At 41.6% G+C, this 16,880-nt stretch overlaps 1 protein-coding gene across 1 annotated transcript in view; it reads right to left on the reverse strand.

The window, feature by feature from the left end:
* drd3 (dopamine receptor D3) overlaps positions 1-16,149 on the reverse strand; it is a gene marked incomplete at its 5' end in the record, with an annotated part of 52,392 nt that extends 36,243 nt beyond the window's left edge. The window contains one exon of the mRNA XM_051926653.1: positions 15,922-16,149. Coding sequence (XP_051782613.1) covers positions 15,922-16,149 — 228 coding nt within the window. The remainder of the gene's footprint in view (positions 1-15,921) is intronic.
* Positions 16,150-16,880: the final 731 nt, after the last annotated feature.

Genomic DNA, 16,880 nt, shown 5'->3' on the forward strand with positions numbered 1-16,880 from the left:
TCCACAAAACACATGTAGACTGGTTGGGCAAACTCCCATGCACCCTCCAGGACCCTGCTAAGGGTGCAGAGCTGGTCCACTGTTCCGCGACCAGGACGAAAACCACACTGTTCCTCCTGAATCCAAGGCTCGACTATCCGACGGACCCTCCTCTCCAGGACCCCTGAATAGACTTTTCCAGGGAGGCTGAGGAGTGTGATCCCTCTGTAGTTGGAACACACCCTCCGATCCCCCTTCTTAAAGAGGGGGACCACCACCCCGGTCTGCCAATCCAGAGGCACTGTCCCTGATGTCCATGCGATGTTGCAGAGGCGTGTCAGCCAAGACAGTCCTACAACATCCAGAGCCTTGAGGAACTCCGGGCGTATCTCATCCACCCCCGGGGCCCTGCCACCAAGGAGTTTTTTGACCACCTCGGTGACATCAGTCCCAGAGATGGGGGAGCCCACCTCTGAGTCCCCTGTACGATCGGTGCCAGAGCTTGGTCCGCATTGCCAGCAGTAAGTCGAACCCGTTTCCAGTGAGAGTTGGACTCCGCCAGGGCTGCCCTTTGTCACCGATTCTGTTCATAACTTTTATGGACAGAATTTCTAGGCGCAGCCAGGGCGTTGAGGGGGTCCGGTTTGGTGGGCTCAGGATTGAGTCACTGCTTTTTGCAGATGATGTTGTCCTGTTTGCTTCATCAGGCCGTGATCTTCAGCTCTCTCTGGATCGGTTCGCAGCCGAGTGTGAAGCGGCTGGGATGAGATTCAGCACCTCCAAATCCGAGACCATGGTCCTCAGCCGGAAAAGGGTGGAGTGCCCTCTCAGGGTTGGTAGCGAGATCCTGCCCCAAGTGGAGGAGTTCAAGTATCTCGGGGTCTTGTTCACGAGTGAGGGAAGAATGGAGCGTGAGATCGACAGGCGGATCGGTGCGGCATCCGCAGTAATGCGGGCGCTGCATCGGTCTGTCGTGGTGAAAAAGGAGCTGAGCCGCAAGGCGAAGCTCTCAATTTACCAGTCGATCTATGTTCCTACCCTCACCTATGGTCATGAGCTATGGGTAGTGACCGAAAGAACGAGATCGCGAATACAAGCGGCTGAAATGAGTTTCCTCCGCAGGGTGTTGGGCTTTCCCTTAAAGATAGGGTGAGAAGCTCAGTCATCCGGGAGAGGCTCAGAGTTGAGCCGCTGCTCCTCCGCATCGAGAGGAGTCAGATGAGGTGGCTCGGGCATCTGATCAGGATGCCTCCTGGACGCCTCCCTGGTGAGGTGTTCCGGGCACATCCAACCGGGAGGAGGCCACGGGGAAGACCCAGGACACGCTGGAGGGACTGTGTCTCTCGACTGGCCTGGGAATGCCTTGGGATTCTCCCGGAAGAGCTAGAAGAAGTGGCCGGGGAGAGGGAAGTCTGGGCATCTCTGCTCAAGCTGCTGCCCCCGCGACCCGACCTCGGATAAGTGGGAGACAATGGATGGATGGATGGATGGAGAATACAAAGTTAACGTAGCCCAAAGTGCAAAATTTGAAGAAACATTTCACTTTATTAAATGCTAATGGCAACACATGTTACTTACAAAGCGAAAATGCTTTGTTTGAATACAGCCTCTTGGCGAAGGAGGAAGTGTACAACCTTGATACTGTTGTGACAGTGGCATCATTCATTGTCACAAAACCCTGGCATGCCAAGACATGATCAATATTTAGCTACTTTAAAATGGTTCAAAAACTGACTCTAGTTGAAGGATCAGATACTAAACTTAACAATTCCCAACAGGAAAAAAGAAATAAAATAAAGTACAGAGGAAAATTACAAAGTATTCATGACAGTTTGACTATTCTCCACTGATCTCTCTAATTAAGAAGGTGTTTTCACCGCCAGAACTTCCATTCATCTGATATTTTCTATTTATTGTAAACTGCGGAGAATGCAGTGTGTGAAAATTCCAGGAGAGACGCTGCAACTGCCATTGTCTGGCACAAACAGTTTAATCATGGTCAAAGTCACTTGCATTATGTGTCTCATCCATTGCAATGTTTGGTTGAACAGCAGCTAAACATCTTGGCCATGTCTGAAAATATCGACTTTATAACCTGCTGTCCTAACAAGCCAATCATGTTGCCATAAAGTTGATATTTTCAGACATGGGCGATAAAAAAATTACACATATAATGTTGTCTTTATATAAATGTATGATTATTTTTTATATTTGAGCCTAACACATTATCTTTTAATGGAGACATGATGGACACTCATCTTTACCCATTTCTATACCAAACTTATCAAGATGCTATCTTTTGCAGCTTCATCATAATGTTTGGCCGGATGATACAGGAACTGAAGTACTGGTCTCACAGGCTACTTGGCATGAGTTTTCTGAAGGCAATGGTACCATCACATTAGCACAGAGCAGTCTTAAAATCCCAAAATATAATTCCAAGAAAGAGAGAGAACCATACTGGTGAAATGGTTTTATTTGGAGAAAACATAGAAGTCAGAATCCACTAAGGGTTATGTAACAACTCAGTTTCTGAGGAAACCATTCCTACAAATGGATTGAGGAGGAGTGTCCAATCATGCTGCATCTGGCCTTTGTTGACATGGGTTGCTTTGAGGATTAAACTGCCACAATGGGAGCCAAATTCTAAGATGAAGTCCCAGGTGGATTCACAGCATTTGCACATCTTGGTGTTGATTGCAAATATTCAGATGAGCACTCTACGATATCAAGTGGAGCAGAGTTCTATGTGATCAGCAACTGAATATTGGTCAGTTAATTCTCAGGGACGTTAAGAACCCTTGCCAGGGCTTAGTATCATCTTTTGGGTATTTGACGGTATTTAAACCAAAGTTGCATGTACTCCAATATACAAGTTTGTGAATATTTTGAAAACCTTTCTCACAAGTGCTTAGTTGGAATTTTTAGCAACAAACTTTACCTTATTGTTTTTGACTGTGACTTTTGTATTGGCCTTGACAAAATATCAGCTTGATGACTGATTAACATTTCATTTCTTGGTCTTCTCTATTTATTATCTTCCTGCTCAATTTCCTTGTAGTGGCAGAAAAGAATGTGTTTGACCTAAGATGTGACTGAATATTTAAAGCCAGTTTGTGCCAGAGGCACAGTTGGGTCTGGAGATAGGAGAAGAGTTTGATGCAGATGCTCATCCTGTAGCTAGATGAGACCAGGGTTGAAAGAAAATGAGAAAGAGATAGATGGAAAGTGAGAACTGGAGTGTAAAGTGCTACTTCAGTGAGCTAGTCCAGGGGTAGGCAACGTCGGTCCTGGAGTGCCACAGTATGTGCAGGTTTTTGTTCCAACCCAGTTCCTTAACGAGAACTCAATTATTGCTGATGAAGCACATATTGCTTAAGTGACATTTTAATGCTTCATTTTAGTGGTCTCGCTTGTTGGTTCTCCAACCTTAATTGCTTATTTCAATCTTAAACTGCTGCATTCAGTGTTTTAATTGCTCCTTATTAGCAATAAGATGTAAAACAGGGGTAGGCAATGTCGGTCCTGGTGAGCCGCAGTGGCTACAGGTTTTCATTCAACCCAATTGCTTAATTAGAAACCAATCATTGCCAATCTCAGATCTTATTTAATTTTATGGCTTGTTAGTCTGTGCAATGTAAGGCTTTTATATCGTAGATTTTTTTCCTTTCCAAGGATATCATCCAAATGATTTGAAGCCTAAAACAGATCATTTTCAGTCTGTCACATTTTTCTATTAAGTGTTTTATTAAATCAAACCGTGCATGATGAACACACACAGATGTAATTGGAAAAAAGCTAGCTGGAGAACTGCTGGCTGCTTTGTCTTTTACATCTTATTGCTAATAAGGAGCAATTAAAACACTGAATGCAGCAGTTTAAGATTGAAATAAGCAATTAAGGTTGGAGAACCTTAACAAGCGAGACCACTAAAATGAAGCATTAAAATGTCACTTAAGCAATATGTGCTTCATCAGCAATAATTGAGTTCTCGTTAAGGAACTGGGTTGGAACAAAAACCTGCACATACTGTGGCACTCCAGGACCGACGTTGCCTACCCCTGAGCTAGTTGACAAGTTCCACTTTATAAATGCAGCCATGACTCTGACCCAGATTGTTAGGACTTGGTGGAGAAAAAGACATACAGACAAAATAATGGGATCTGGAGTTGAGAATGAAAAAACATGGCTTTAATGCAAAAAAGGATTAAAGGCAAACTACACTGGCAATTAATGGCATGTCAGAAGCAAGAAACAAAGCCAAGAATGCGTTAAAATGGAAAACCAGAGAAATTGTATCTTTTGTGGAAACCAAAATTGTAGTCAATAAATTAGTCTTAATTTCAAACCTGAAACACTTAGAAATTTATTTGGTAAAAGTCAATATTTGGACAATGATCGCCTCTTGCTGCCAGTTTATGAATGGCAATCAACACGTCTCATGAGGACATGCCTCAAGCAACCACACCATGTTCCGTTACAATAGGAAAGACTAACTGATGGCTGATGATTCATAACAAAATAAAACACATACAAATCTACATATTAAGTAATGCAGAAAACTGCCTAAAATAACATTGAGGAAAATATGTACTTATATCAAAAATTATATAAAAGAGTTCAGTTATAGCAATCATCAGGGAGGTTGAACATCAAACGACTTGTCAAAACAAATACCAAAAAGTCAAAAACACACAAGAAAGTCCTAAAGCCATCTGCAAAAACGTTCTACTCTCACTAACACATCAACAGTGTTTAGTTTGGAATCCAGAAACTTGGATCCTACCAAAAGCGTTCCACCATCATAAATACTGTTGGCATGAAGACATCATGTGTCATGATTTTGGACGTAACGATGCGACTATATATATATAAATATATAGGAATCTCATCAAGGACTTTGTTAAATGCTGCGACTCAAACCATCTACACCTGAACACCAGCAAAACCAAGGAGCTGGTGGTGGATTTTAGGAGGCCCAGGCCCCTCCTGGACCCCGTGATCATCAGAGGTGACTGTGTGCAGAGGGTGCAGACCTATAAATACCTGGGAGTGCTGCTGGATGATAAATTGGACTGGACTGCCAATATTGATGCTCTGTGTAAGAAAGGACAGAGCCGGTTATACTACCTTAGAAGGCTGGCGTCCTTCAACATCTGCAATAAGATGCTGCAGATGTTCTATCAGACGGTTGTGGCGAGCGCCCTCTTCTAAGCAGTGGTGTGCTGGGGAGGCAGCATAAAGAAGAGGGACGCCTCACACCTGGATCTATCTATCTATCTATCTATCTATCTATCTATCTATCTATCTATCTATCTATCTATCTATCTATCTATCTATCTATCTATCTATCTATCTATCTATCTATCTATCTATCTATCTATCTATCTATCTATCTAATGAGAAGAAATGATCAACAAAATGGTGATGTAGTGATGTCAACAAAACACTAAAATATTATAACAAGGAGAAAATTAAAATACTTTATGAATGCAACATACAAAAATGGGTCCTGCCTATTGTAAAACCCTAAAATCACAACACAGAGATTTTCTTTTTACTTTGTTTTTGTATTTATCACTCTTAAATGGGGCGGCACGGTGGCGCAGAGGTAGCGCTGCTGCCTCACAGTAAGGAGACCCGGGTTCTCTTCCTGGGTCCTCCCTGCGTGGAGTTTGCATGTTCTCCAAACTGCAAATCTGTGTGGGTTTACTCCGGGTACTCCAGTTTCCTCCCACAGTCCAAAGGTGCATTGGTGATCCTAAATTGTCCCTAGTGCGTGTGCCCTGCAGTGGGCTGGCGCCCTGCCCAGGGTTTGTTTCCTGCCTTGCGCCCTGTGTTGGCTGGGATTGGCTCCAGCAGACCCCCATGACCCTGTAGTTAGGTTGGATAATGACTGACTTAAGTCTTAAGTGTTTATTGTGTTAATAAAGGTATTATTATTGTTTAAATATATACAACACACACAGAAGACTACAGTTAACAGAATTAGGACATGTAAGAGTGAGTGTGGATGTATTGGTCTAGGTTGGGTTCTTGCCTAGTTTTTAATGCTGTGGATCCCCAAGAGTCAGAATCTGAGAAATTTGTGTTATGTTATCAAAAGTATTGGCATTCTCACCTAATACTGAACATGACCACAATGCATCCCAAAAGTTATAAAGAACACACCTTTCGCTCTGTGATGCTTTCATTTATGTGGGTAGATCACCATTAGGTCATAGGTTTGGGTACAACATATGGAGTACATTGCACAGATCTGTTTCAGTGTTTTTGTTTTTTTTAAACTACAGACCCTCTCAATATTGAACTCATATTTGGCCTTGTCCATTTAGGTGTCTTCCTCCTGTAATTTAGTCAACATGCTCTACCCAGGTGGGTTGGCACCCTGCCCGGGAATGGTTCCTGCCTTGTGCCCTGTGTTGGCTGGGATTGGCTCCAGCAGACCCCCGTGACCCTGTGTTCGGATTCGGCAGGTTGGATAATGGATGGATGGATGCTCTACCCACCACACACACCAAAGAAGAGATTCAATATGGAAGTACTGTAATTGGATAAACAGCGTACAGTACATCACAATGTTCTTTGTTACTGTTTTTCGATGTCATTTCCACTACCTACACTCTTGAAGCACTCCTACGCTCTGAAATCTAAGAACGCACTTCATACAGTCTTAACCTTGATCCATCTCATTATCATTTCTTTGGACTGTTCAAGGATGTTCTAAGAGCTTGTTGTTTCCGAGTGACCATGAATTGAAGGAAGCGGTGTGCTAGCTGAAAACATTTTTTCTTCAACTAGACAAAAGGTTGTGTGACATTGTATTTTGTTACTTCTCTCTTCTGTTAGCTTGCTTTCTGTATAATTTATTCAAAGTTCTACCTTTTACCACACATTTGAATAGATACTTGTGTGAAAATGTGAAAAAAAGTAACATTATATGGTTTTGTACATTTCTGATAGAATTACAGTATATATTTGCAAATCTGTGTATGTGATCTGAGCCTGTCTTCAGTGAGGGTTGCTATATGCTAATAAAGTTAACTGAATTGGCGTGATGTAGTGGCTAGCACTGCTATCTCACAGATCCAGGTTCAGATCTAAGCATATGTGGGGTCTGTATATTCTCTACATGGACCATCCTACCATATCCCAAAGATGTTAGTTTAATTGGTGCCTCTACAATGGGAGTCATGATGTGTGGGTGTGTGTGTGTGTGTGCGTGCCCCAGTACCCAGTCCAGAGATGGTTCCTGTCTTACACCCAATACTAAGTTCTGTTCACTGTGTTATAGAAAAACGTATTTTTAGGTACATTGTTGCTTGGTTGCTTGATTCCTGGTAAGTGTCTTGGAGCAGCAGCACTGCATGCCACTGAGAGTTGCAAGAGGACAGAGAGTGAAGAATAAGGATGGCTTAGCTTGGGGGACCACTAGCTGAGGTTTGTGCTGAACACCTGGGGTTTTGTGTACAAAACCTTGCTGGGATGCCATACTAAACTTTTGCTTATGCTAGAAAGGCAGCAAAAGCACAAAAAAATTGAATTTATTAAAAAATGTACATACACCAGGTCCCACAGCAAGTTCCTTGATCAGTCTTAAATCAACTATGCACTTGTGCACACGCTTTTAGTAACTCCTCCTCACCTCCTGCCAGTAATGTCCTTTTCAAATATTCATGATCTAATCACCATATAAATTTGGCCGTGTTCCTGAGTGACAATTGGAGAACACAGAGAATGGAACTTCAGTGAATGTGAACTTGAGGTATGACTGACATTTGGCAAAGTTTAAGTAGTGACCAGGGGGGCATGCAAACCCCTCTCTCCAATGGATGTACTACGTTAGTAAAATGAGTCTCAAACAAAGAGATTTTTTCCTTAAATTTAAAGACCAAAGTTAAGGTAAATGTTAATCAATGAATTAGGTGCACAGTGAGGCTGCGATAACACTGCTGTCTCAAAGTAAGTCTGTGGGTCACATCCCAGGTGCTCCCACGTTTGTATATGGGCCTGTGAAGGTTTGCTCCAATTTTTTGCCTCAGTCCAAAGACATGTTGGTTAGGCGAACTGATGGAGCTAAATTGTCCTGTGTGTGTGTGTGTTTCCTCCTGTAATGTGTTTTGGCCTGAGCCCATTGCTTGCTGGGATAGGCTCCAGCTGCCCCCTACCCTGAATAAGCTGGTTTAGAGGATGGATGGATCATCTGGATAATCTTTCCTGGCCAAAGAAACTCGCACTTGCATGTTGTCAATCCTTAAAACAGAGAAATACTCTACGGTTTCAATTACAGGGTAGTTCACTATCTCCAATTTAGGTTATTTATTTCGACTTAAATATGTTGCTTACGGTATTTTCTTCTTTCACACATCCAAAAGATGCTCCTGTCAGCAGATTGTTAGTATTCAGCACGAACGATTAAATGTCATGCACAATCCTGTGACAAAATATTTAAAAAAAACAAAAAAGTGACCGTCACTTCGATGAAGCAAGCAAATAGCAGAAAACGCTCCAACTTTCAAATCACACCCAAATATTATGTTATGCATAATTTTTTTATTGTGCTCCGGTTTCCTCCCACAGTCCAAAGACATGCAGGTTAGGTGCATTGGCGCTTCTAAATTGTCCCTCGTGTGTGCTTGGTGTGTGTGTGTGTGTGTGTGTGTGTGTGTGTCCTGCGGTGGGCGGGTGCCCTGCCCAGAGTCTGTTTCCTGCCCTGTGCCCTGTGTTGGCTGGGATTGACTCCAGCAGACCCCCATGACCCTGTAGTTAGGATATAGCAGGTTGGATAATGGATGGATGGATAATTTTTTTAATGTCATACATTAAAAAACTGATTAATTTGCCACCATTAAAATATGCAGACAAACAACTTAAAAACGCAATGTTTCCTGTCATTTGAATAAAGGTGATGGCATTTATATCCTTTTGCGTCATGATGTTTTATAATCCGATTTAGATGTCCTAGAGCCATTGTCTTGTAGCTGCGATTACAGAGACCATCGCACAGAAATCACATGGGGCCTGTTCCATTACAGATGTAGAACATGGATGGCTGGACGGAAATCAGAATGTGACGGGCACATCATTGAAATATGCAATGAAACGAGATTTTCTGTTCATGTCACTGTGCTGTCACCTAACTTGGTAAAATGCCAACACTAAAAAAGGCCCCGTATGAGTTACAGATGTTTGAAACTTGAAATTTTTGAGCCTAGTTTTTGTTTTATAAATCCTGATGTTTGCCTAAGAACCTATGTTTCAGCGCATAAGCCAAGTTTACATGGGTGACAGAGGTCCAGAAGTATTCATGAACATTCTATGGTTAGTGGAAATGTTGAAGTGGCATGGGGGCTAACCGTGATGCAAGTAGAGGTGGGATTGGGCACCGACTGGAGGGGAAGCAGGTGGACAGGAGAAGAGGATTCTGAAGCAAAGGGCATCGTCACCAAGAAATGGTGTAGGAGATATAAACCACTGGAGTGAATGTAAAAGACTTCTAAAGCGGCGAGCTGGAGTTTGATGGTCGCCTGATGGAAAGACAATCTGTCTCCAAAGTGACGGAAACCGACAGTAAGGACTGATTTTGATTTTATGACTTTTCTTTGAATGTTCTGCTTTACACAGAAAGGTGAACATTTTTTTTAAATTACACTCATTCATCTTTGTTAGCATTTTTGAACAGTTAAATCTGATAATGACACATGCACTTCTGGAATCTTATTATGATTACACAAGTCCTTGGTTCTGTTTCTTGATAATAATAATAATTCATTACATTTGTATAGCGCTTTTCTCAGTACACAAAGCGCTATCCACACAGGGAGGATCCGGGAAGAGAACCCACAATCTTCCACAGTCTCCTTACTGTCCATGCCTATAGACAGCAACTGCAAAGCAATCTGAAAATGATAAATTCCAGAGAGCTGCTGCAGTAATTTCAATAACTACTGTATTTTACAAATACCACGATGATTTTGGAGTGATGGAAACATAACTTCATAAAACAACAATAAAATTGTGGTGACCAAGCATGAAAATGAGGTCTAGTGCTCAATGTGTACTTTATACCATTGTTGAGGTCAGTAGGGCACAGTTGTGCACTGCAAGATTTTTTTCCCCCAGGCAGCAGTCCAATATATATATCAATGTGCTATCCAGGGGTTGGTTGGGACCGCTACCCGAACAAGAGGCCAATATGCTATCCAGGAACTGGCTGAGACCACTGGCAGACTGTATAATGCACTAGTGAGGCTGCATCTGGAGTACTGTGTGCACTTCTGGTCACCACACACAGACAGAGGAAAGCAACCAAGTGCATCTCAGGACTAAAGGACATATCCTACTGTGACAGGCTCAGGGAGTTATACTGGTTTGTGTCTGTCATGCCTTTGTCCCACAGCCATCTTTCTTCATTCAGGACATCAATAATCATAACAGGATGGATGAGTGCGAGTGAGGCAGACAAGCGAGACTTTGCAATTAGAAGACTGGAACTTTATTTAAAAGAGGAGAATAAATTGTGGCAAAAGTGTTAAACAGTGCCATCAAACAAATAAGTCGGTAAATAATTCCAAAAGATTAATCTATAGTATTGTGTCTTAAAACCAATCAGTGTTTTTGGAGTGTCCAATAAATAAATAATTTTAATAAGTAGTTAGAGAGGCAAATATCCTTCACTTTCTTTTATTTTCTCTTCCACTCTGTGACCACTTTTTCCACAAAGTAGACCCCCACCCATAACTCCCAGGGTGCCTTGCCCTTCCTTGGATGCTGCTGCGTCTAAACTTACCTACTCCAGTATATTTCTGTGGCCTCTCATACTATCGTCTGCTCCAATGCACAGAGGATGAGAGTGTAGTCTCCACACAAACCCATCACACAGCCCTCAGTACTGCTCTGCTCAGCCAATGCTGCCCAACTCATGTTCCTTTCATATACCTCTCCCACTAGCATTTACTCTTCTTCAAAAATGAACAAAAGCTTCTTGATTCCCACACTGACCCATTCCCTTTTATTTTGCTCCATTCCCAGCCTATTAATTACCACGCCCTAGCTTAATCTGTAATTATCTGTTGTGGGAATATGGGTCCCTGTCGACCCCTGAACCCGCAGACAACACGCCCAAACACCAGGTAAAAGTCCCAATATTAAATTTATTATAATAATAATGTGCACAAAGCACCTCCACTCCCACAATACTCAATAATAAATCAATACAATCAATTATAAACACAATCCTCCACTCCCAGCAGCTCTGTCGCACTCCCTCCCAACTCTGGCTCCGTCTGCTGGGGTTTCCCACAGTCCTTTTATATTCCTTGACCCAGAAGTGCTTCTGTCCCTCAGTCCATATGATTTCATAGCACTTCCGTGTCAGATGGAAAACTCTCCTTTTTCCTCAGCCTGGAAGTACTTCCTTTCTTCCGTCCCCGTGACTAGGGAGTACTTCTGGGCTGTAATAGAAATCACAGTGCCTCCTTGCAGCATCCCCTGGCGGCCCCCACGGTATCCTGCAGGGCTGTGCAGTAAAACTCCATTGTCCACGATGCCCTGATGGAATTCGGGGAACCTCCATGTTGCAGGGAGGACTCCATCTAGCGGCATGGGGGTATTGGCCAGGATAAACTGCTGGCCATATATCACTCTGTTTAAACCTACGCACTCATTCATGTGCAGACTTCACACAGGCATCTGGAAGATTGAGCCGACAATCACTAAAACCATTAAGTTAAACCACCACTCTGTCCATCTTTCCACAGTCTCAAGCACAGAAAACTGTGTGGGAAGCTAATCCATGTCCTCAAAATTTTCCAAGGCATTGATAAAGCAGACCCAGCTGAATTCTTTCAATTTAAGAGTGAATTGCTTTCTCAAGGACACCAGTGGAAGTTAAGGGGAAGTGCCTTTAGGACTGAAACCAGGAAGCATTTCTTTACTCAGAGTTGTGGGAATCTGGAACAAACTACCAAGTCATGTAGTTGGAGCAGAAACGTGACAACCTTTAAGAAGTATCAGGATGTGATATTAGGACATCTTAGCTATTAGCTAAACAAATGAGCCTGATGGACTTAATGGTCTCCTCTTGTTGGTCAAATTTCTTATGTTCTGAGTGAAGTAAAGGCAAATGACTCGCCTGGCAAGGAAATGGAGAAAGAAAAGTGAAAACCACCAGTGTCATTGAGACAGGAGAGAAGAAGGAGAAGGCACAGGCACTGAATATTATGCATTGTGAAGACAGGCCCTGAAGTGTCAATTTATTGTTTTCCGTTTCTGTAATGCTGTACCTGGAATCCTATAAATAAATCCCCTGTGATTGAACTGTGTGGTGTGTTGGTCATTTTAAGATATGGGTTGATTTGAGAGCTCCCACTATTGGTCACACGACACTAATTTTGTATTTAGTGTATTGCATGGTAGTCATTATCTGTTATTTGTAAAATTGTACTGCCAGTAGTCTGAAGAAGACATGCAAGTAAGACGCTTATCAATTTTACTCACATGAGAAGAAACCTCTCTATTCCACTTAGTTGATAAATCTGCCTGTGTTCACACTCCTATAGTAAAAAATAATTACACTATATTTCTTCAAATAACACGGTACTATATAAAAACATGTTCTCTTTTTTTTGTTAATTTTTATGCCAAGGCAGGGCTGAGGTGCATTGGTTAGGTCTTGCTGCCTCATAGCTCTCAGTCGGTGTATAGTTGGTACACTCTTTATGTGTCCTAATTAATTTCTTTCAACATACCAAAGAAATGCAGACTAATGATTTTAAATTGACATGTTGTGGCTATGTTGATGAGTGTCCCCTCCAAGGAACTGGTGCCCAATTCAAGACCTGTTTCTGCCTTACTCCTTCTTTCACAACCTTGTCCTAAAGTGGGTCTCAAAATTAATGAATGCATTATGCCTTTTGATTTGACATAAAGTTTTTATGCATTCCCCAGCACATACTTTACTTATATCTTTACCCACAATCAATAGCTTGATTTTTTTTACTGAAATATAACTCCTAGGTTATTTAATGAGGACCACCAAATCTGATTGTAGCAATTAATCTATGGTGTTAATCCTTGCCTGCAGGACTGCACAGTTCAGAAGAACACAACCCATGGCCACCCCTCAATATGGTCACAATGCTAGCACAGACAGCAGTCTGACACCTAGCAGTGTAGCGTGACACTAATTGAAAATCAACCGTGATCAACTGTCAAACACAGTCATCAATCAAGACATAACTACTCATTTGCAGAAAGCTCCACAACAGTTGCATAAAAACACAGTTGGACATGAGGAGGTGTGAAACATGTCATGAATGGGTATAAAGTACATTTCAGCATGATTTTTTTTTTTGCCACACACTTTATTTATGTACAGCTGTATAAATATACATACACTATTTATTCCAGCTAACCACATATAGCTCTTAAAATACATCTATAAAGCCATGCCTAACAGTACAGTATGAAACATTCCAATATTGGTATCTGGCCAGATCTTATTGAAGGAGAAGATCTGATTATGGTCGAGAACAGAGAGACGATATAACACAAAGGAATAAACCATTTGTCCCTTGACCTAGACAATACACAAAGCTTTATTGTTCTTGTCCTAAAAAGAAAGAAAGCTTCCCTGCTCCTTAACCCTGTTGCCCTTACACAATAATTTACCTTCAGTAAATTGCCATGGACTCACACCACAAAGCATCTCAGTCTGAAGATTTGCTCTGTGGTCACCTACCACTAGCTGGCCACAAACCTGCACCATCTGGTTCAGAAGCAATCTCGTTTCATTGTGACCTAAATGGAGAGCTCTTTTAGTCAGCCTCATATCGGCCATTTCTGAACATTGCTGGAATGCTTCCAGGTTACATCAGCTGATCTCTCTCTGTGTCAGCCCCCACTTTTTCTGCACAGCATCACCACTACACTCCACCCATGCACAATGCAAATCCCATCCTTGTCGTCAAGTGAATGTCCATGGACTCACACCACAAAACATCTCAGTTTGAAGATTTGAACTGTGACCAGCTGCTGGTGGCCAGCTGTGAATCCACACCATCTGTCTCAGAAATGATCTTCTTGCTGTGTGACCTAAATGGAGAGCTCTTTTAGACAGCCATGCAGAGACCATTTCCATGTTAAATAGAGGAAGGTAAATTGCAAAGGACTCACATCACAAAGCTTCTTAGTTTGAAGATTTGCATTGTTGTGAACTGGTGGACAGTCACAAGCCTGTAACATTTGGCTCAGAAGCAGTCTCCTTGCAGCATGAGCTAATGGGAGAACTCCATTAGTAAGTCACACAGAGACTGTCTCTGAACACTGTAAGCGGAGCTCTTCTTTGTGATGTCAGCTTGTCTCTCTCTGCGTCATCCCCCAACTTTTCTGCAAAGCATCACCACTGCACTCCACCTGTCCACAGTGCAAATCCCATACTTGTCAACGAGTGAATTTCCATTGACTCACACCACAAAGCATCTCAGTCTGAAGATTTGCTCTGTAGTTAACTGCTCTGTGTCCAGCCATAAACCTGAACCATCCGGCTCAGGAAAGATTTTCTTTGCAGCATCACCTAAATGAAGAGCTTTTTTAGTCAGTCATTTCTGAACGCTTCGAACAGAATACTCCCAGGTAATATCAGATCATTACTAGAACACTCCAAACGTCCACAGTGCAAGTCCCATCGTTGTTGTCAAGTAAATTTCCTCCGACTCATACCACAAAGCATTTGCACTGTGGAGTCTAGTGGTGACACTGCACAGAAAAGATGGGGGCTGACACAGAGAGAAAACAGTTCTCATCACCAGGAAGCACCTCACTCATAATGTTCAGAGATGGTCTCTGCCTGACTGACTAATGGAGTTCTGCTATTAGCTCACGCTGCAAGGATACTGCTTCTGAACTAGACGTTGCAGGCTTATCACTGACCAACAGCAGTTCACTACACTGCAAATCTTCAAATTAAGATGTTTTGAGATGTGAGTCCATTGCAATTTTACTTCCCCTACTCAGCATAGTGTGTCCAGCTTTCTTGACTCCTGTTATTCTTTGCCAAATCCATCACCTCTTTTGGCACTCCTGTGCAGATGACTACACAGGATCTTCACCTAAAACAAACATTTTAAGTATTCCTTAGGGATCTCTGCAGGTATGGTATACACCAAGACATCAGCTGTAGGATGGACCTTCTGCTGCTCTGCATCTGTTCTTGAGTGCTGGAATGCTGTTAGTCCTAACTATAAGTTACATCCTGCTGGATCTCAACTTAAGCTGTTTTTCATGTTTCCTGCATAAGGCCAAGTATGTAGAAATCCAATACCTATGAGTTAGACCCCCTCACATGCCTACCAATGCTCAACTCATTTTATATGCTCGTGTGCAAATCCATTTCTAAAATATCAGTATATGTTATATAAAAGGAGATTTTTAAAGAACTTCAAAGTATACAAATTTACACCATTTTCTGTAAAACAAAATTACAGATGTAAACTCATCAAAGTTGTGGTACAATCTTTATATAATAAAACTTTATATTAAATTAAAATAACTGTGCAAAGATACACAGATGTCTTGCACTGCAATGTTTCATTACTCAAGCTTGAAACTATCTTCATATTCATGAAAAAGTCAACAAAAAAGCAATATTTTAATAACAGGTAGTGCTGGTATTTTTTAAGCAGATGAGAGCAGCAGTATTTTACAGGTTACTGCAGTCCCAGATAATAATAAAAAAAACACACTCACCTAGTTTTGATGTAAGAAAGAGAATTTCTGCAGAGAAAATACTTTTTAAAGCATATTTAATGGAAAAAAAGGTTTGAATTACACCTCAAAGCAGCACACATTTACATAACAATTTGCTTAGTATAAAGGGGTAAAAAGAAATTAATTCCCCTTGATCCTTCATCCAGGACATTTAATTGAGAAGACGCTCCTTACCTCAAGGTAGACCACCCATGGCATGACAAGAGATGCTACCAGTAGATCAGCTATGGCTAGGCTCACTACCAGGTAGTTAGTTGTGGTCTGCAGACTTTTCTCCCGCAGCACAGCCAAGCAAACAAGCATATTCCCAAAAACAATGGCAAAGATGAGCACAGAATAGAAGATTGCATAGTAGTTATGAGAGTGATGAGCTTCCTGTTCCTTTGAGGAATTACCCCCCCTTCAAAACACCAGTGGTTACATTTGAAGAGCTGGCAACGCTGTCAGCAATGACAATAGGTAACTCTGAAAACATTAGGGACCTGCAACCAAGAAGAAAAAAAAAATCACCGATAGAGATTATCCAAGGAGACAGAAAAAAGAACTGAAGGTAAAGAAAGAAACTGCCATAAAAAGAGTGGGCCGAAGACAGTTGAACAAGAGGACTGTGACCAAGGTCAGTGGTGAGTATGAGGGTATAAATAAGAGAATCTTGCATAAGGTATGAACAACAGATTCATGAGTAAGTTTACTAGTGAAGAGGATTATTGAACAGAAGCAGATGTTGCCACTCTCCAGTGCCATGTTTAATGAGCATTACTACAGAAACTGCATTTGTTGAGTTTCCAAGTAGTTCAAAATTCAGTCCAAGTGTCTTTATTGTAAAGATTTCAGTGAAATTCAAAGCAAACAGTTGACACAAAAAATAAGGAAAAAGATTGATAATACACACAAAAGTGGGAAAAATGGAAACTTTTTGTCTATGGTAAGTATCTAGGTTACATTTCTTAATGTTTCTATCTGTTATCTTATTCAATGCACATAAATACATAACATACATAACGGTCAAAAAACTATATGCCCTTAATGCCCATCTGACTAACAGTTCATGTTTCACTTTAGCCGTCCAACTTAAATCAATAGCTTTACTATTGCCATACAGAACTGGCATTAAGAACATTCCATTAAATTTA

The sequence above is a fragment of the Erpetoichthys calabaricus genome, chromosome 4, assembly GCF_900747795.2.
Source record: "Erpetoichthys calabaricus chromosome 4, fErpCal1.3, whole genome shotgun sequence".
In the NCBI taxonomy this organism is placed as follows: Eukaryota; Metazoa; Chordata; class Cladistia; order Polypteriformes; family Polypteridae; genus Erpetoichthys; species Erpetoichthys calabaricus.